Consider the following 21,900-nt stretch of genomic DNA (forward strand, 5'->3'; position numbering starts at 1 on the left):
TTGCGGATGGAAAGCAGCCTGCCTACGCGGCCGACACTCATGGCCACTACAGAGTGTTTCCCGAACCGCCGAAACTGCACGGTGAATGGCATTTGTTAGCCTTAGTTCCAAACTTTGCATGGTAGAAACACAAGCCTGACGCTGTTGGGGGCCAGAAGACTGCAGCCGACGAGAAGTGGTTGCAGCGATGAGTGTGGAGTGGTCCCGCGTCATCGAAGTGATGTGCACGGGAAAAAGAGTGTCCGCACAATGTCCCTGACTCACCAGGAAAAATGTATCAGCCTCTTCAGCCAGTCTCCGACAGTCAGTGATTGTGGTGTTGGCTATTTCAGCTCTCACTTGGGAAGTTCAAACGTTGTCAACAGGTGGGCTTTGAGTGCTGTATACTTTCGAATTTCCGAGAGCCGACACAACGTAGTAGTATTTTGTTGTATCCGCGGAAATCTCACGCATCGCAAACTGCGCTTCAGTCTGGGTGAACCATGCCGATGCCGACGATTCCTAGAATTCGGGGAGTTTGAGGGAGACGGCGTTCACGGTCATGGTCGTGTCATGTCTCTGGATACGTCCAGCGGGGTCACCAGTGTGGAAATTGCAGTAATTTGCAAGAGACAACTTCTCACGTTGAGCACACAAATGCGTGTGTCATTTATTTCAGAAGGTAAACACAGAGAACTAATGGCGATGACAAGCACCCCACGTCATCACGCATCCAGACCTGCAGCCCTACAACCCCAACACGTGGAGGAGCGCCACTGGGAAACCACAGTAAACTGCACTCGTTTATCACTATACTGTCTCGTTTCACTTCAGACGGATGATGGATGGATGAATAGATAGATAGAACGGATGGATAGATGAATGGTTGGACGGATGGATATATAGATGGATATATAGATAGATAGATAGATAGATAGATAGATACCCAGATAGCACACGTACATCACGGAGATGTCTATTTGATGTGCGTGTTTACATCTGGAAGACGTATTTTTAAGAGTGTTTGCTCATCTGCAGTACATCTATAGGACGTTTCCTGTCAGATGTCAAATAGACGTTTAGAAGATGTTTTTAAGATGTAATGATTTAGAATGTATGTTAAATCAGATGTTCGTAAACAGCAGATGCTTTCCAGATGAAGTGATCTTTAACAGACATCTTGCAGATGTACGTGTGCTATCTGGGTAGATAGATAGATAGATATATAGATAGATAGATAGATAGATAGATAGATAGATAGATAGATAGATTGATAAATGCATAGATTGATAGATAGATAGATAGATAGATAGATAGATAGATAGATAGATAGATTGATAAATGCATAGATTGATAGATAGATAGATAAATGCATAGATTGATAGATAGATAAATAGAGATACAGAGATTGATAAATGCATAGATTGATAGATAGATTGATAAATGCATAGATAGATAGATAGATAGATAGATGCATAGATAGATAGATAGATAGATAGATAGATAAATAGATGGACAGAGATAGATAGATTCAGCTGTGTGCAGCTGACCATTCGCGCTGATTCAGGAGAGTGACGTCAGCGGTGATCCCGGGCCCCTCTCGCGGGGATTGGTCGAGACTCACTAACCCTGTCCCACGCGCTGAGCTCGTCTTTCAGTCAGTGTGTGTGTGTGTGTGTGTGTGTGAGGGGAACCGAGGACCGAACGCCTGATCTCTCCCGGACCTCCTCCGGTACAGCGGCATCATGGGGAACGCGCCCGGTTCGTCTCTGGAGGAGCTGAGCGCGTGCGAGTCGCACCAGTGGTACAGGAAGTTCATGACCGAGTGTCCGTCCGGTCAGCTCACGTTCTACGAGTTCAAGAAGTTCTTCGGGCTGAAGAATCTGTCGGAGTCCTCAAACCAGTACGTCACGACCATGTTCAAGACCTTCGACGCGAACGATGTAAGAAACGCATTTATTATTTACTGTTTTTTTTTTTTTGTTATTAAAAATATCATTATGCATTTTCATATCGCCCTCATTTAAATGCTATTATAAATGTACTCTAGTATTTATATTTCCATCAAGTCATTCCATTTGTATCCTCGCTTAAAAATAATAATAATTGGATCATTCCTGGGATTCGGTGCCTTGTGTGTCTCCACCAGTAAAGATCGTGATCTTACTGCCTTAAAATGTTGAACAATATCAATTTTAAACATGTCTTACATGTCATACATAACACCATTTGAGCTCCAAGCATATTGAAGTTGATTAAGGTTATTTTATTATTACTATTATTATTATTGTACAGTATTTTGAACCACCACAGGGCCCTTTCACAAATGTTCCTCTGTTCCCAGGGCTCTGTATCCCAATTTCATGATAAATACTGTATAATAATACTATAGTTTTTTTTTGTTGTTGTTGGATATATATTAGAAAAGATTATTTCTAATATATTCAATTATTATATAATTATTCATTTAAATTTTTTTTTTTTATTATAATCAAGGTTTTTGCTCATAAGCGGTGCAGTGGCTGATTTTAGCTCATATCCACCCTGTTATATCTGATTGTGAAAGTAATTCATGTTTGTATTTAAAGTTCTTTTGTAATGTTTTACATTATTGTTTCCCATCTTAATCCAGTTCAAACTAAAGTAATGATGTAACTGGTTATGTGAGCGATATAGGATGTTATTATTTTGTCCACTCTGTTATCACTGTTAAGCAGTTGTTTTTGTTTTTGTTTTTTTTACAATAATTTCATAAAATCAGCAAAATACATCATAATAATTAAGTGAAAATTAAAATTTACTGGAGTATTAATATCGCAGTACTTTAACAAAAACACCTTTTAGGCATTTGTATCTGAAAACGAAAAAAGTACAATTATGTGTTTGTGAGAAAGTAGGTCGAATTCTTGCACAATATTAATATTTTCTGATATTTTATTAACTGATATGCTTTTAAATGGACACAGAGCCAATAAACTACAACCATAAGTATTTGAAACGGTTGTTCATTTGTCTCTATAACGGTGGACATTTGTGATCCTCCATTTCACTTATTTTGCTTAATAAATGGTGAACTTTATTTACCTGAGCTTGACCACACAAAATTGATTTTCTACATGATTTTATGATGGCAAAAAGAGACAGAATACCAGGAACGACCCAATTATTATTAATGACAATAATAATAATATTTGGTTATTCAGATATTTAAAACGTTATTGATATTTCATTGTAAGTTATGTAGTTTTGTTTTCAGGAAAGTAATGAATTATTTAATATTTATGACAGGAGTTTCAGGTAATTGTAAGTGTAAAGTCAGCATAAGTGCTGATATAACGAGGGTTAAATGAGGTGCGTTTCCTCACGTCCCTTCAGCTGAGGATTGTGGGTAATGAGATATACGTTAATACGGTAAAGTCAGCTAAACAGCAGCACTGCACAGGTCAGAGATCCTCACTGAATCCCATCAGAGCCGCTAATCTGGTTAACTGAGGGGTTCGTGTCCTCAGAACCAGGCTTTATTTCTGAACACACCAGAAAAAAAAAAATTATATTCAATATAGTTCATTCTATGTTAAAATGCACTGGATGAACATAAATAAAATGATAGAATTATAATTTATAAATTAATATAAATTAAAAAATCATACATTGTTATATTGATAAACATTACTAGCAAGTCAGAGTAATTAGTTCGAAATGGGGCGGGGTTTTGTTCGAGAAGGGGCGGAGTTTAGTTCTAGAAGGGGCGGGGTTTAGTTCTAGAAGGGGCGGGGTTTAGTTTGAGAAGGGGCGGGACATCAACAGATTCTGTTTTAATAATCGTTCTATTTCCATGAGAAAAGGAAAGTCCACACTATGAATATAACGACGACGACACTGATGAACGATATCGCTGGAATCATATTAAGAATAATTTTTTTTCCAGCTGACAGCCAATCAGAATCCATCCTGCTTTAAAGTGACAGATGGCAAAACTGTTGTGTGTTTATAATAAATAGAGCGCTTGTGTGGAGGTAAATATAGTTGTCGCTCTAGTTGGTGTGAACGATCCGTAATCATGTTTAACAACATTGAACTCAAAGCTTTCTAATCTCTGCTGCTCTATTTCTGTGAGCTGGATCTGTGTGGATCAGCTTCATGGAGACTAAAATAAACAAACTAAAATAAACTAATAATATTATGCAATATCAGCTGAGCACATGCCACTATATTGCCAAAAGTATTGGGTCACCCTCCAAATCACTGAATTCAGGTCTTCCAAGTTCCAATCACTTCCATGCCCACAGTTGCATAAAATCAAGCACATTAAACCCTCGGGATTAAGAATGGGATGTCATTAAAGTTAATGTGATGTAAAGGCAGACGTCCCAAAACTTTTGGCAATATAGTGTATTAACAGATGCATATGTGGCCCAGTATAATAGTTTGGTGTGTATTTGTGTGTGTGTGTGTGTGTGTGTGTGTGTGTGTGTGGTCAGGACGGCTGTATAGACTTCATGGAGTACGTGGCTGCTCTGAGTCTGGTCCTGAAGGGAGGCGTTCAGCAGAAGTTACGCTGGTACTTCAAACTCTACGACATGGACGGCAGCGGATGCATCGACCGGGACGAGCTGCTGCTGATCTTCAAGGTTTGAGGACGTGATTCTCTTCAGCGCTCCTGCTGGAGGAACCAGATTAAACCAGTAACACCCTCCTTCTGTGCTGAACATCATCTTATGAGGACTCTGAGTCTGTGTAATGCCGCATTCACACCAAACGTGTCTACCGTCACAATTCACATCTACCGCGTCTAGTTGGACGCTTGAACATTTTGAATCCATTCGCGCGTCCAGAGCGAAATTGACGCGTGTAGAAAGCAAAAGTTTGAAGCGAAATTGACGCGCGTCTGAGGCGAAATCCGCTTCTTGTGGGAGGGGCCAGTGCTAGGCGGACCCTTGGGAGGCGTACCCAGTTTGGCGAGTTTCACCACTTGCTCCAGGAGCTGCGCCTGGATGACGGCCGCTTTCAGCGGTACTTCCGTCTGTCCTGCGCCCAGTTTGAGGACCTGTTGTCCCGCATCGGAGCGAGGATCACCCTCGCCCTCACCCACATAATCTGTCATTTATTTTAGTTTTGATGATAAATGGAGCCAGCCTCCAAAAATGATTAACATGTCCTGTGATTTTTTTTCTCACACAACACTGTCCAGACACGAACTATGTTCTTATACACTAAAGTATGTTGGTTGTCTTTACATTAGAATAATAATGTTTCATATTATCTAGATTTAGATATGGAATAAATAGCATTCAATACAAAATTAATGTCTCATATTTTGAAATCAAGTTTTTATATGTGATAAAAGATTTGCTTTGTTGTGCCACACCAGGCATTAGTCATATTACAAAAATAATGTTTTGAGGCCAAACATATAAAATAACATTATAAACTGAAAAGCGGGCCTGCCCCGTTTATCACATCACTTCACCACGTGACACCAGCAAGCAGGCTCCTGATTGGTTAACGCGGCGCGAACTGATGCCAAAGTTCAGATTTTTCAACTCGGGCGTCAAACGCGTAAATGCACAAAAAGCACCAAATAAAATCGTGGCAGATACTCAATTCGCCTCATTCGCGCGGCGCTAAACACCTCATTCGCGCCGCAGGACCTCCAGGTGCTCGTACACGTGTCGTTACATTGACTTATTTTCTCTCGCGCGCTCGCGCCTTTGAGTTCATAAAAGCTCAGGTGAGTAAGAAACACTCAACAAACACGGTGAGTAATGTCTTGTCCTGTTATTATCATGCGTTGCGTCTGAATGCGTTGTTGTTTTTGGAGCTCTATCGATTTGATTTATAATTCTTGATTTTTCTCGCTGCCTGCTGTGAGTGTGTCTGCTTCGGTGCTGTAAGCTCCGTCTTAGCCTCGTATTTCCTTGTTTTGAACCATCATTTACTACAATTTCTAGTTGTTTATATTACTACTAAATACAGCTTACCCAACCCTGACATCGCTAGCTTACGTTACTACTAGCACAACACGCTAGTAATTCGCTAGCCTGTAAACGCGCCACCCGTGTGCGCTCAGCTATTTTTATTTATTTATTTTCTCTCGCGCGCTCGCGCCTTTGAGTTCAGAAAAGCTCAGGTGAGTAAGAAACACTCAACAAACACGGTGAGTAATGTCTTGTCCTGTTATTATCATGCGTTGCGTCTGAATGCGTTGTTGTTTTTGGAGCTCTATCGATTTGATTTATAATTCTAAATTTTTCTCTTTAAACAGTAGTAAACACTAATGTTACTGCTCAAACCTCATTGTTACAACGCGGACTGTTGAGCAGACGCGTCTCAAGCCTATTAGTGATCCAACGCTGCATACTCTTAAAGGTTACGTCCGTGGATCACGGCTGAACGCGTCTTCTCCACACTCACTTATAAACAAACATTTTTTTTTCGCCTATCGTGCGTCTACTCTACACCCCTACCACTAAAAAACCTAAAAAACCTCATAGTTACAACGCGGACTGTTGAGCAGACGCGTCTCAAGCCTATTAGTGATCCAACGCTGCATACTCTTAAAGGTTACGTCCATGGATCACGGCTGAACGCGTCTTCTCCACACTCACTTACAAACAAACTTATAATATAAATTAGTATTAATATTGATAGCATCACTGGTAGCTTCGTTGCTAACTCACTGTCCATCTGTTAAAATGGCGAATATATCAGATGTAAGTAGTCTACCGCTTGGTGCAGGTGAGGACACATTTGAGCTTCACGCACTGCAGTCTGAGCTGGAAGCTGTTGAGAAACAGATCCACAACCTTTTATTGAGACAGGCCGAGCTGAGAGACCGGTGTTTGGCTCTTGAAACATCACGCGCCGATGCACACAAATCAGTGTTTAACGTTACTAACCCGCTGACTCCGACCGCGTCTACTCCGTGCGTTCCTCAGCATCTGTCGAAATCAGCCATGGTCTCGTTCACTCCGGCTCCAACACGCCACCACGAAGCCTGGGTGGTTCCGCAGCGGAAGACGCGAGTCAGGTTTAGACCAAGACTTTCTCCGACCCTCCCGGTTTTCGAGTTATCGACACAAAACCGCTTCTCCCCTCTACGCGAAACAGAACGCGATGTTGTGATCATCGGCGATTCCATCGTTCGGCATGTACACGCTATGTTAGGTAAAAGTAAGGTGCAAAGTCACTGCTTTCCTGGTGCTCGTGTTTCTGAAATCGCTGCTCACGTTCCCGAGATCCTGAATGGTGACGAGCGCGTCGGAACTGTGGTCCTGCACGCGGGAGTGAACGACATCAGGCTGCGCCAGACGGAGATTCTGAAGAAAGACTTCAGGAATCTAATCGATACGGTACGCAGCACATCGCCTGAAACAACGATCATTGTGTCAGGACCGCTTCCCACGTACCGACTAGGGCATGAAAAGTTCAGCAGATTATTTGCGCTAAATGAATGGTTAATGTCATGGTGCAATGAGCAGAAACTGCTCTTTGTAAATAATTGGAATCTGTTTTGGGAGCGTCCTAGGCTTTTCCGTGCTGATGGCTTACACCCAAGCAGATTCGGAGCGGATCTTCTGTCAGATAACATCTCCAAAATGTTAAATACCCTTTGACTAGTAACCAAAAGTCCAAATCATAGTCTCTGCTGCACCAATTCAACTGATATAAATACTAGTGTAGAACATTGCATAGAAACCGTGTCTATTCCTCGTTTAGTGAGATCAAATAATAAATCTAATGCAGGATCTAGGAAAAATCTAATTGTTATTAAAACAGAAAATGTTGCTATTAGTAAACAAAAACTATTTCTAAAGCTAGGTCTTCTAAACATTAGATCACTCACACCTAAGGCAGTTATTGTAAATGAAATAGTCACAGATAATAGCTTCGATATACTTTGCCTTACTGAAACCTGGCTTAAACCAAATGATTATTTCGGTATTAATGAGTCTACTCCTCCTGGATACTGTTATAAGCATGAGCCCCGTCTGATTGGTCGTGGCGGAGGTGTTGCAACCATTTATAAAGATATTCTAAATGTTACCCAGAAAACGGGTTATAAGTTTATTTCATTTGAAGTACTTGTACTAAATGTTACGCTCTTAGATGTTAGAAAAACATCCCTATTATCTCTAGCCTTGGCTACCGTATATAGACCGCCAGGGCCTTACGCTGATTTCCTAAAAGAGTTTGCAGATTTTCTCTCAGACCTATTAGTCAATGTCGATAAAGCACTAATTGTTGGAGATTTTAACATACACGTAGATAATCCAAATGATGCGTTAGGAGCTGCGTTTACAGATTTATTAAATTCATTTGGGGTCAAGCAAAACGTCACCGGACCAACACATCGTCTTAATCATACACTCGATTTAATTATATCACATGGAACCGATCCAACCGATATAGATATCATTCCACAAAGTGATGAAGTCACTGATCACTACATGGTAACTTGCATATTACGTACTGCTGTAATATGTCATGCGGCGTCGCGTTATCAACCAGGCAGAACAATCCTCCCATCCACCATAGATAATTTCTCAAATTGCTTATCTAATCTGTCTCAGCTGCTGCCTGAACCCAAACAAACAGATGAACTAGAAGAACTAACTAGCACTATGAGCACCATTCTCTCTAGAACATTGGATGTGGTTGCACCTATTAAATTAAAAAAGGTCAGAGAGAAAAATAAAGCACCATGGTATAACAATACTACGCATGTTTTAAAGAGAGAAACGCGTATTTTAGAGCGTAAATGGAAACAAACTAATTTAGAGGTCTTTAGAATCGCGTGGAAAGACAGTATGTCACGTTATAAAAAGGCCCTAAAAGCGGCCAGGGCTGAGCACCTCCGCAAACTAATAGAAAACAACCAAAACAATCCAAGGTTTTTATTTAACACCGTGGCTAGACTAACAAATAAACAGACGTCACCCGAACAAAATATCCCGTTACAGTTCAGTAGTAATGATTTCATGAACTTCTTCACTGAGAAAATAGAAAGCATCAGAACCACAATTGTAAACGTTCAATCTTCAATCGCGCCTTATAATTCAGCTTCAATTATCACCCCGAAAGAACAATTACAGTGCTTTGCAACTATAGAACAAAAAGAGCTAAATAAACTTATCACTTCATCTAAAACAACAACATGTTTATTAGATCCTATACCAACTAAACTACTGAAAGAAGTGTTACCTGTAGTGGAAGAGCCTCTCCTCAATATTATTAACTCGTCTTTATCTTTAGGTCATGTTCCAAGAACATTTAAACTGGCAGTTATAAAACCTCTCATTAAGAAACCACAATTAGATCATAATAATCTAGCAAATTATAGACCCATTTCAAATCTTCCATTTATGTCTAAAATATTAGAAAAAGTGGTGTCCGCTCAACTGGGCTCTTTCTTGCAACAAAATGATATCTATGAAAAGTTTCAGTCTGGATTCAGACCGCATCATAGCACTGAAACTGCGCTCGTTAAAATCACAAATGATTTACTTTTAGCTTCTGACCAAGGCTGTATCTCAATACTAGTTTTACTTGATCTTAGTGCTGCGTTCGATACTATAGATCATACATTACTCTTAGATCGACTACAAAATTATACTGGTGTTCAAGGACAAGCACTAAGCTGGTTCAAATCATACCTATCTGACCGCTACCATTTTGTCTATTTAAATGGAGAAAAATCGATCATAACTCCAGTAAACTATGGAGTGCCGCAGGGATCTGTATTAGGCCCTCTGTTATTTTCAATATATATGATGCCACTTGGAAATATTATAAGGAAACATGGAATTAGTTTCCATTGTTATGCTGATGACACTCAAATATATATTTCATCACGGCCGGATGAAAACGCAAAATTTTCCAAATTGACAGAGTGTGTTAAAGATATAAAATATTGGATGACCCGTAATTTTCTTTTATTAAATCCAGACAAGACAGAGGTAATACTTATCGGTTCAAAAAACCGCCCACAAAACCTCGCACAATACAACTTTAACATCATAGGATGTCCTGTTACTTTATCCTCTACAGTAAAAGACCTGGGTGTCATACTCGATTGTAACCTGTCTTTTGAAAATCATATTTCATATGTTACAAAAACAGCATTTTTCCACCTTAGAAACATTGCTAAGCTACGTAATATGCTATCAGTTTCTGATGCAGAAAAGTTAGTTCATGCATTCATGACCTCGAGACTGGATTACTGTAATGCTTTATTAGCTGGTTGTCCTGCATCCTCAATAAACAAGCTACAGTTAGTCCAAAATGCCGCCGCTAGAGTTCTTACTAGATCAAGAAAATATGATCATATAACACCGATTTTATCATCACTGCATTGGTTACCTATAAAGTTCCGTATTAATTTCAAGGTATTGCTACTGACCTATAAAGCCCTAAACGGCTTAGCTCCAGTCTATTTAACGGATCTTTTATCACCCTATAATCCATCGCGCTCTTTAAGATCACTAAATTCAAGGCTTTTGGTCATACCTAGGATATCCAGAACCACCAAAGGAGGGAGAGCATTCTCACATTTGGCTCCAAAACTCTGGAATAGTCTTCCTGATACTGTTCGTTGCTCAGACTCGCTCTCCCAGTTTAAAACTAGATTAAAGTCGCATCTCTTCAGCCAGGCATTCATATAATCCTACAGTTCAAACTACAATCCGGCCTCTAGCTCATAAATGCCAGAGGAGAACTGGCCCCCGACTGAGCCTGGGTTCTCCCAAGGTTTTTTTTTTCTCCATTAGGTCACCTGATGGAGTTTTAGGACACCATTAGGTCACTTGATGAAGTTTTTCGGTTCCTTGCCACTGTTGCCTTTGGCTTGCTCAGTTGGGGATATTTTGGGGATATTTAATTTAATTTGATCAATCAATAAATTCCTCTTGAAACAAACTTTGTTGTATTATTTTAATTTAATACTGTGAAGCTGCTTTGATACAATCTGTATTGTGAAAAGCGCTATACAAATAAACTTGACTTGACTTGACTTGACTTAACATGGAAATCACTTGCGCCAGACGCTCTATTCGCGTTTGGTGTGAACGCAGCTTAAGAGGATCCTCAGGACTCACTGAACTCACTTGCACCTGCTGTTGTTTTTCTGCTTCAGGCCATTCGAGCCATTAGTGGAATAGAGCAGGAGGTTTCAGCAGAAGAGTTCACTGACATGGTGTTCGACAAGATTGATCTGAATGGAGATGGTAATCTATCTATCTATCTATCTATCTATCTATCTATCTATCTATCTATCTATCTATCTATCTATCTATCTATCTATCTATCTATCTATCTATCTATCTATCTATCTATCTATCTATCTATCTATCTAATGCTGTAGAGTCACAGTGCTGCTGTAATCAATAGGGTAACCCTAACTCAGAGATTAGGCTCTAAATGAGTTCAGTGATTCAGATCAAATGATTATTATGTGAAAACATAACCAACACCATCTTATCTTTTCTCTTTGTTCATCTTGCTATTACAACTCAGTTACAGCAGCCAAACAAAATCTAATGTTAATAATTTAAAGATCAAGAGCCCAACTAAACAAAACACTGATCATCATAATGGTGACTTTTAAATTGTGATTTTTCTCCTTTGGTGATTCAGCTTGTTAGCATCAGGTGTCTTCAGTAACGCTCAATCATCACTCAATTAATCACTTGATTATCTCATTAACTTTAACACTGCTTCAGTGTTCCTTTAACACTCTTATTTGAAACACTTTTAACACTCTTGAGTGTGGTCTCAGATAAACCCCCAGAAGAGTTCATTTATCACTGTGGAGTCTTTCTGAATTAATGCTAATGCTACAGTATAAATCTGTAACTGTGTGTGTTTAGGTGTTCTGTCTCTGGATGAGTTCATGGAGGGAATCCAGGCAGACGAGGAGCTCTTGAAGATGTTGACCCAGACTTTAGATCTGTCTCATATCGTCAACAAGATCTACAGCGAGATCAACTCTGAGCAGAAGGTCACCTGACCCAGACCAGCCCGAGATCATGATGAAGATGATGATGATGATGAAGATGATGACGGTAGTGCTGTCTCTGGATCTGTGAGCGGCGTCTGGACTCGACTGTTGAGTGAAGAGGTTTAAACCCTCGACACATCAGATATTAACAGGATTAACTGTGTCGGACTGAACTTTAAGAGCCAACAGCTGATTATTCTCCTGTAATCTCACAGAATTACGTTAGTGACTATGGGCCCTATCTCACACCCAGCGCAATTGACTTTGTACACCGACGCATGTATCATTCCTATTTTGCACCCGCGCACAGCAGACTTTTCCCTACACAGACACACGTGTAGACACAAGTACACGGTAAATTAGGGAATGAACTTGCGCTCCCGGGGGCGGTTCAGCGAGATGAGGAGGCGTGTTCCAGCGCAATCGTTCCCTGGTGCTATTTTGCAGTTTCAGAAAACAATTCCGCCACTGACCAGGAGAAACCTAGCCTAAAGTCAGTGGTGTGTTGCGCATGTTATTCATATGCTATTTTAAGGGCGCATGCTTGGCCATAATCAATGTAGCGTGTGAACAACGGGCATACACTTTGCTTATCTCATCTACACACAGACGCAGCAGTTCCCATTTTTAGAAAACCATACATTATTACAAGGAAAAATATTACCACACGAGGGAAGTCATTGTTGTGTCCACGAAGATGTGAAAAAATAGGCATAAATCTAGCTTACACATATACCCAAATTATTATACGCCTGTTTAACCGAAGCTAATGTGGGTATGTTTCTCCGTCCCCAATGTCACTGTGTTTTACGGCCCTGACGAGAACGTCGGTCTCCTCGGCTGTGAACCGCTCCTGGCGTGCGCCTGGCAAATCCGCTGTTATAATAGCAATCCGGCATGGAACAAGCGCGCCTGCTCTTAAAGGGAATGTGAGATGATGCTCTGATTGGTTTATTTCACGTTACGCCCAAACCACACCTATGAATATTGAAGCTACGCCGGGCGCAAGAGTAATTTATCCCGCCGGTATAATAGCAACAGCGCCCGAGATCCGCCCACAAAGTTACTTGCGTTTTGCATTTGATACTTGCGTTTCAGATCGTTAAAATAGGGCCCAATACGTTACTGAAACTAGAGCAAACCCTTTAAGTGCACTTATATATGTTTCCTCTGTTCGAATCGTTCCTGTGAAATACAACATTTCTTCAGTCCCGTGATGTTTCTCAGGGGAATAACAATTGTTTTTGTGTTTTAAAGATTTTTTTTTGCCGGTTTTTTTGTGGCTTTTTTATTAGGATAGGACATTAGCTAGACAGGAAGTGAGGTGCGAAAGAGAGAGGCTGGATGGGATTGGGAAAGGTCCATGAGCCGGGACTCGAACTCGGGACGCCTGAAGCACAGCGGCGCTACATGTCGGTGCAGACGAATAACATTTATTTTTATGTTAAAAAAAACTTGCTGTATTATATTTTTGTAGGACACATTTATAATGTTATTACACTTGGATTCCCTTTTCAAAATAAAACCTGAAACGTGTTCATTGTATGCAGAATAATAACTATAAACTGCCTCAAAATATGTGACATGATATATCGTATTATTGACAATCAATGCAATTTTGTATTTATGTCCCAAATATTTGTAATAAAATACACGTAACATAACGCTAATAATCAGCGTTATTTTAGAATGATTTATATACTATTAAAGTATTTATTATTATTGTGAATAAGCTTTTATTTTTATATTTTCATGTTCAGTAATTTTATGTTTTTGTCATAATACTAATTCTTAATATTTAAATATTTATATATATATACCATACTTTTCCATCTATTTTTTTTACATTTTATTTCAGCTTTATTTGAAACTTTATTTGAAAGTCCTTCAACTGGAAGAGGTGAGAGCTCAAACGCCAGACCCACTAACACGACGAGAGTTGCTTAGTCAAGTTTCTGGGCTGTATGACCCAGTTGGTCTGACGACACCTGTAAAGCAGAAAGGAGCCATTTTGGTTCGGAGAGCATTTCAAGAGGCCAAACCCAAATGTAGCACCGTCAGAGACACTTGGGACCTTGCACTATCAGAAAAGCTTAGAGAAGATGCCATCAGGCTTTTTGAAGAATATGCTGAGCTGAGCAAAGTCAAGTTCCCTAGAGCCCTGACACCAGTGAGCGTGCCAGCTGAGCCTGATGCAATTACCTTTTCTGATGGCAGCGAGCATGCTTATGGTGCCGTCCTGTATTTGCGGTGGGACTGTGACCAAGGTCCGACGGTGAGGCTGGTGGAGTCCAAAGCTAAGCTGGCTCCCCTAGACCATAAGGGGGAAGCGGTCAAGGCAGAGCTATGTGGAGCAGTATTCGCCGCCCGGTTAAAGAGGTACTTTGAACAACATGGGCGAATTCAAGTCAAGCAGTGGTACCACTTTGTTGATAGCCAAACAGTACTTTGTTCAATTCAACGTGAGAGCTATGGCTTCCAGACCTTTTTTGCCAACAGGATTGGAGAAATCCAAAGCAGCACACAACTTCAGGATTGGTGGTGGATTCCTGGACCTCTGAACATCGCTGACATCATTACTCGTGGGGCTGGCCCAAAGGAGTTGGCTGAAAATTCACCATGGCAGCAAGGACCAAAATTCCTGAGTCTACCAGCTGAGAAGTGGCCGATTAAGTCTGCAAAGGATGTATCAGCAACTGCCAGAGAGAGTGTTGGAAGGATGCAGAAGAAATCATTTGCTGCGGCGCTCACAAGAGCTCAGGTGAAGAAGGAGCCACCAGACCTGGAGCATCGAAGGCCACCTGCTGGTGCTGCTGTCCGAAACCTGGTGGATGAAAGACGGTTCAGCAACCTCACTCACCTGGTCAAGATGATCGCCTGGGTCTGGAGGGCAGCAAAATGCTTTGCAGCTAAAAGTAAGATCCTGGGAGCTCCAAAGTGGGAGGCGGTTTCGTCAACCGGGGTCATCACCACGACAGAGCGCCAAGATGCTTTAAGAGATCTTTTTCTTGCCACACAAGAGGGGGTGACCTTTCCAGCAACCACAATAGACCGGCTGGTAGTCTTCAAAGAAGAAGAAACTGGGTTACTGGTTTGTGGTGGGCGAGTCCAAGCCTTTAATGAAGACAGAGTTGGTGTACCCCTCTTACCTTGCAGTGCCTGGGTCTCAACATTGCTGGTTCAGGAAGCTCACAGCAAGGGTCACGAGGGTGTGGCTGCGACTCTATTGAAGGTGAGAAAGAGAGCATGGGTCATCAAGGGGCGAATAATTGCTCGAAAAGTCATTGAAAATTGTGTGGTCTGCAAGAAAGCCAGAGTGAGAAGATGTCAGCAAGTGATGGGTGATCTGCCTCAAGAGAGAACCAGGCCAGCATCTCCATTTGAGTTCACAGCAGTTGACCTGTTTGGACCCTATCAGGTCAAAGATAATGTCAGAAAAAGAGTCACAATGAAAGTCTGGGGAGTTGTATTTTGCTGCATGGTCAGCAGAGCAATCCACACGGATCCAGGCTGTCCAGGAATGGCCAAAAGCAGTCCGGAGCGTTTTTGGGTTAAAAATGATCCAAAATAAATGTTTGAGCAAGTCCATCACCAGGCAGTGTTCAACACTCTCTGCTTGCCGTAGCTCGACTCACAACGGCTTGTAATAATGTGTTTAACTCCAGTGGTACTGGTGGATTTCAGCGGGAAATTCGAGCTGATAGTGTGAGGATGCTGGAGATTCGAACTTCGGAGAGAAAAAGAGACCTCAACCGGACCATGCGGAAACAAGGATAATATCGGAGGGGCATTAATGTCGTCACGCAATGCTGATGTTGTTAACATTAACAATTTGAGAACAAAGTATAATTTGCACGGTTTGACTTTGACGTGATGTGATGAGTGATCGTTAGATTTAATCAGCTTGATTTACTGCAATGCTTTTTCCCCTTAGTTGGTCAGAACAAAAGTGATGATACTCGTTCTGACGACATTTTCCAGTGAAGATTCTTATGTAGGTCAGACTTCCAAAATGTAGAATGTGTGATTGTGCAGATTTCGAACAGAGAGGGCGACAGAGAGGAGAAACTACAGACTGCAGCTTTAACTGGACTGCTAATATTACATGTAGTGTCAGCACTTTCTTACAGTGAATATAATAAACTCTATTTTATATTGCTCTTTTAAAGCAAGCTTCTTAAGGTGCTTACACAGAAGAAAGTAAACCAACACGATAACAGCAAATAAAAGCTATATTAAAGTTGTGTGAAATATTATTCCAGTGTAAATCATCTGTTTTCAATGTGAATATCTAGTAAAGTGTAATTTATTCCTGTGATCAAAGCTGAATTTTCAGCATCATTACTCCAGTCTTCAGTGTCACATGATCCTTCACAAATCACTCTAATATGATGATTTGATTATCAAGAAACATTTATGATTATTATCAGTGTTGTTCATATATTTGTGGAAACTGATGCATGATATTATTCAGGATTCTTTGATGAATAGAAAGATCAAAAGAACAGCATTTAATTTGAAATAGAATCTTTTGTAACAATATGAATGTTTTTACTGTCACTTTTGATCAATTTAATTCATCCTTGCTGAATAAAAGTATTAATTTATTAACACACTCACACACACACACACACACACACACACACACTTTTGAACGGTAGTGTATAATGTTACAAAAGCTTTCTAATGCTGTTCTTTCTATGCATCAACATCACCAGTAATATCTACAGCAGAGACTATTATTAGAGGTATTATATACAGTATTTGAGTAAAACATGAAGGAAATTCTGGTTTTAAACTGATTTATGCTTCTGATTTCTTGATAGTTGATAGATTTCACTTTCATAACATCTTTAATTCTTGTGAATATGCTTTAGACATCTGCTCGTGTTTACGAAACACTTTTGTGACAAATAATTCGCAAGTTTCATTCCTACTTCACTCAAATAGCTTAATTTGTTATTATAGGTTTTATAATATATAAAACTTAGTTTTCCCGCCTTTTGTGTGACGCAGCTCTCTTTGATTTTTAGGTTTTGCTGTTAAAATGGCGGCGAGTTTCGGGTCAGAATCCTCAAAGTATTCACGACTTCTGAAATATTAGCCAAATGCAGTGGTTTACTCCGTTAAATTCATTAAATTATATTTCATCGAGCTTTTACATTAATGTTTAAAAGTGGCAGTGAATCCCAGTAAGTCTGTACATCTGTATACGAATATATAATAAGGTTTTATAGCCTATTTGTTTACTTATTTAAACGGTAATTTCCGCAGCATAGCGATGACGATTCTGGAATGTCTCTGAGGCTGTGACGTCATATGGACTGCCGCTGTGATTATGACGTCATAGTAACTGACACTGGACTGCAGGAACACACACTCGCTCAGCCTGACAGACTCACTCACACACACTTAAGACATTGAAGCGGAGATCATGGACACACGCACCAAGGGAAAACGGCTAAAAGAGACTCAGGTAACACACACACACACACACACACACACACACACACACACACACACACAGTCACTCTGATATTACTGTGCGATAATAACCAGGTTTTGAAATGAGCTGTGGCGGAAAACACTGTCAAACCACGAGCCAGTTTGTCGTATTAGTTATTATGTTCACTCGCTTTGCTGGGGAAGTTCGTGTAAGACAAATCTGTGCAGATTTAGCAGATTTTATGATATATTAAATACTGCGTATTGCTCAGAATCTGCCCATATCTGCTCACTTGAACACACACGTCACTACACAACTAATAACAGCACTTGCTCATTTGCACTGAAGCAACAGCGAAGATTAAAACACATTTGAATGAATGAATGAATGAATGAATGAATGAATGAATGAGGCATTTATTTACATTTGGTGAACAGAAACAACATCATATTTCTGATGTTCTTTGTCCTGTATTATAATCTGTCCACCTAACACACATTTATGAGGATGAAAGAGGAAGATGTTGGATGACAGGATTGTGTTTGAATAGAAAATTAATGTATGAAATCCAAATGTTATGTGTGTATAAGTTAAATTGTGTATAATGTTGCTAAAATTACCTATTAATTGTCATTTAAGTGAAATGACTGAACTTAAATATACAAGCTTGATAAAAATGACCATTCTAGAAGAAAATTTCAGATGGCACTAAGAGGCTTTTGCATCTGAACTCTTCATATATATATATAAGCTGTTACATAGTTAATCTGGTTCATTTATTTTAAGAACATCAGAAATATGATGTTGTTTCTGTTCACCAAATGTAAATAAATGCCTCATTCATTCATTCATTCATTCATTCATTCATTCATTCAAATGTGTTTTAATCTTCGCTGTTGCTTCAGTGCAAATGAGCAAGTGCTGTTATTAGTTGTGTAGTGACGTGTGTGTTCAAGTGAGCAGATATGGGCAGATTCTGAGCAATACGCAGTATTTAATATATCATAAAATCTGCTAAATCTGCACAGATTTGTCTTACACGAACTTCCCCAGCAAAGCGAGTGAACATAATAACTAATACGACAAACTGGCTCGTGGTTTGACAGTGTTTTCCGCCACAGCTCATTTCAAAACCTGGTTATTATCGCACAGTAATATCAGAGTGACTGTGTGTGTGTGTGTGTGTGTGTGTGTGTGTGTGTGTGTTACCTGAGTCTCTTTTAGCCGTTTTCCCTTGGTGCGTGTGTCCATGATCTCCGCTTCAATGTCTTAAGTGTGTGTGAGTGAGTCTGTCAGGCTGAGCGAGTGTGTGTTCCTGCAGTCCAGTGTCAGTTACTATGACGTCATAATCACAGCGGCAGTCCATATGACGTCACAGCCTCAGAGACATTCCAGAATCGTCATCGCTATGCTGCGGAAATTACCGTTTAAATAAGTAAACAAATACTTCGTGAGAGCTCTTCGGCCTCTGCCACAACGCCAGGGCCCACACCCTCCTCCTTCTGCTCGAGGTGAACCAAAAACAACTGCTCAAAGCTCTCAGTGATATGTGTCGGGTCCCCGTTTTGATAACAGTAACTTTCTCAAATGTTTACAAAACAAGCGGGAACCCAGTGTGCCTGTATCTTTCTCTATTGCTGTTCTATTACATGATAGAAAGTCTAAGGCCTTCAATAGCCGTACAGCAAACCCAACTAATCTGGTGCCTATTACACGTCAAACTAATATTGCTGTGGGGAAAAGTAAGTCTGTTAAGTTAGCTCTTTTAAACATTCGCTCACTTAAAAATAAATCACTTCTAGTCAACGACTTAATAACCACAAACAACCTGGATTTTATGCTTCTAAATGAAACCTGGCTAGAAGCCAGCTGCAGTGCAACAATCCTCAATGAAACATCCCCTCCTAACTTTACTTTTATGAGTGTCTGCAGAGCTGTTAAGAGAGGTGGGGGTCTAGCTGCTCTTTTTAAAGATATCTATCAATGTAAGCAAATATCATTTGGGAATTACTTGTCTTTCGAATATCTGGGTATTGTGTTAAAAGGTGCTCCACGCATTTTACTTTTCATTATTTACAGGCCTCCAAAATACTCTCCAGCCTTTGCTGAGGACTTTACAGAACTGTTATCAACAATTACCTCAGAGTTTGACTGTTTTGCCATTGCTGGAGATTTTAACATCCATATAGATAATGCAGAAAATAATATGGCAAAAGAAATCAAAACTGTTTTAAAAACTTTTGATCTGACTCAGCATGTACATGGACCCACACACAATCGTGGACACACTTTAGATTTACTTATCAGTAAGGGTCTAAACATCTCATCGATTGTTATTAAGGATGTAGCACTGTCTGATCATTTCTGTATTTTCTTTGATATATTGATCTCTCCTGCCACTGAAGCTAGATCTGTGTCTGTCAAGAAGAGATGCTTAAATGAGAACACTAGTGTCCTATTTATGAAGGCTATATCTTTAACACCAAGCATATCTGCTGACTCTGTTGATTTTCTCCTTGATTCTTTTAACTCAAAAGTTAAAGGTGTAATTGATGATATTGCTCCTGTGAAAGTCAGGAAGAAGAGTGGCAGACAAAAGGCACCTTGGAGAAACTCAACAGCAGTGCAAAATATGAAAAGACAATGCAGAAAAGCAGAGCGCATGTGGCGGAAGACAAAACTTGTAGTCCATTATAACATCTACAAAGACAGCCTGCATGCTTTCAATATGGAACTAGGCAAAGCTAGACAGACTTTCTTCTCAAATATTATAAACAGTAATTTAAACAACACACGCACTCTTTTTGCTACTGTAGAGAGACTGACAAACCCCCCAAGCCAGATTCCCAGTGAAATGCTCTCAGACAGCAAGTGCAGTGAGTTTGCTTCCTTCTTCTCTGACAAAATCAATAATATCAGAAAGGTGATCAGCACATCCTTGAGTTGCGCTGGGGTCAGACAGATCAAACCACCTGAGAAAGTTACTATGTCTGATTTCAAAGAAATTGATGGCAAAATTTTGGAAGAAACCGTACAGCACCTTAAAACATCAACCTGCGCTCTTGACACACTTACCACATCTTTTTTCAAAAGTGTGTTAAACAGTTTAGAAGCAGATCTTCTAGAAGTGGTAAATGCTTCACTTCTCTCTGGGAGTTTTCCAAACTCCCTAAAAACTGCAGTTGTCAAGCCCCTCCTGAAAAAGAGCAATCTGGATAAGACCATATTAAGCAACTATAGACCAATCTCAAATCTTCCTTTCATAGGTAAGATCATTGAAAAAGTTGTCTTCAATCAGCTGAACAAATTCTTATGCTCGAATGGATACTTTGACAATTTTCAATCTGGTTTCCGACCGCACCACAGCACAGAGACAGCGCTCATAAAGATAATAAACGATATTCGCTTAAATACTGACTCAGGCAAATTATCAGTGCTGGTACTACTCGACCTCAGTGCTGCATTTGACACTGTCGATCACAACATACTTCTGGACAGGCTGGAAAACTGGGTGGGGCTTTCTGGGATAGTCCTAAAATGGTTCAGGTCATACTTAGATGGGAGAGGTTATTATGTGAGTATAGGAGACCATAAGTCTGAGTGGACACCCATGACATGCGGAGTCCCTCAAGGCTCAATTCTTGCGCCACTCCTGTTCAACCTGTATATGCTCCCAATGAGCCAAATAATGAGAAATAACCAAATTGCTTACCACAGCTATGCAGACGACACACAGCTCTACTTAGCCCTATCGCCCAACGATTATAGCCCCATTGACTCCCTGTGCCAATGCATTGATGAAGTCAACAGTTGGATGTGTCAAAACTTTCTTCAGTTAAACAAAGACAAAACTGAAGTCATTGCGTTTGGAAACAAAGATGAAGTTCTCAAGGTGAACGCATACCTTCACTCTAGGGGTCAAACAACCAAAAATCAAGTCAGGAATCTTGGAGTGACACTAGAGTCAGACCTTAGTTTCAGTAGTCATGTCAAAGCAATAACTAAATCAGCATACTATCATCTGAAAAATATTGCAAGAATTAGATGCTTTGTTTCCAGACAAGACTTAGAGAAACTTGTGCATGCTTTCATCACCAGCAGGGTGGATTATTGTAATGGACTCCTCACTGGCCTTCCCAAAAAGACCATCAGACAGTTGCAGCTCATACAGAACGCTGCCGCTAGGATTCTGAGCAGAACCAGAAAATATGAACATATCACACCAGTCCTCAGGTCTTTACACTGGCTCCCAGTTAAACTTAGGATTGATTTTAAAGTATTATTACTGGTATATAAATCATTCAATGGCCTAGGACCTCAATACATTGCAGATATGCTCACTGAATATAAACCCAACAGATCACTCAGATCATTAGGATCATATCAGCTTGAAATACCAAGGGTTCACTCTAAGCATGGTGAGTCTGCTTTTAGCTATTATGCCAGCCGCAGCTGGAACCAGCTTCCAGAGGAGATC

General features: G+C 40.2%; 1 protein-coding gene across 1 annotated transcript; it reads left to right on the plus strand.

The window, feature by feature from the left end:
- The first annotated feature begins 115 nt into the window (after positions 1-115).
- Positions 116-13,513, plus strand: LOC309475300 (guanylyl cyclase-activating protein 1-like). Its single transcript, XM_082138023.1, has 4 exons — positions 116-1,922; positions 4,461-4,610; positions 11,114-11,204; positions 11,847-13,513. The coding sequence occupies exons 1-4, from the start codon at positions 1,725-1,727 to the stop codon at positions 11,984-11,986; spliced, it is 579 nt and encodes a 192-aa protein (XP_081994149.1). The 5' UTR covers positions 116-1,724; the 3' UTR covers positions 11,987-13,513.
- The last annotated feature ends 8,387 nt before the right edge of the window (positions 13,514-21,900 follow it).

The sequence above is a fragment of the Leuciscus leuciscus genome (genome assembly GCF_965113295.1).
Source record: "Leuciscus leuciscus genome assembly, chromosome: 15".
Classification (NCBI taxonomy): Eukaryota; Metazoa; Chordata; class Actinopteri; order Cypriniformes; family Leuciscidae; genus Leuciscus; species Leuciscus leuciscus.

Bases quoted from the DNA above. Each gene is read 5' to 3' on its own strand.
- LOC309475300 (XM_082138023.1), top strand. From the start codon at position 1,725: ATGGGGAACGCGCCCGGTTCGTCTCTGGAGGAGCTGAGCGCGTGCGAG. The intron at 4,611-11,113 runs GTTTGAGGACGT...TTTCTGCTTCAG, and splicing joins AGCTGCTGCTGATCTTCAAG to GCCATTCGAGCCATTAGTGG. The intron at 11,205-11,846 runs GTAATCTATCTA...GTGTGTGTTTAG, and splicing joins GATTGATCTGAATGGAGATG to GTGTTCTGTCTCTGGATGAG.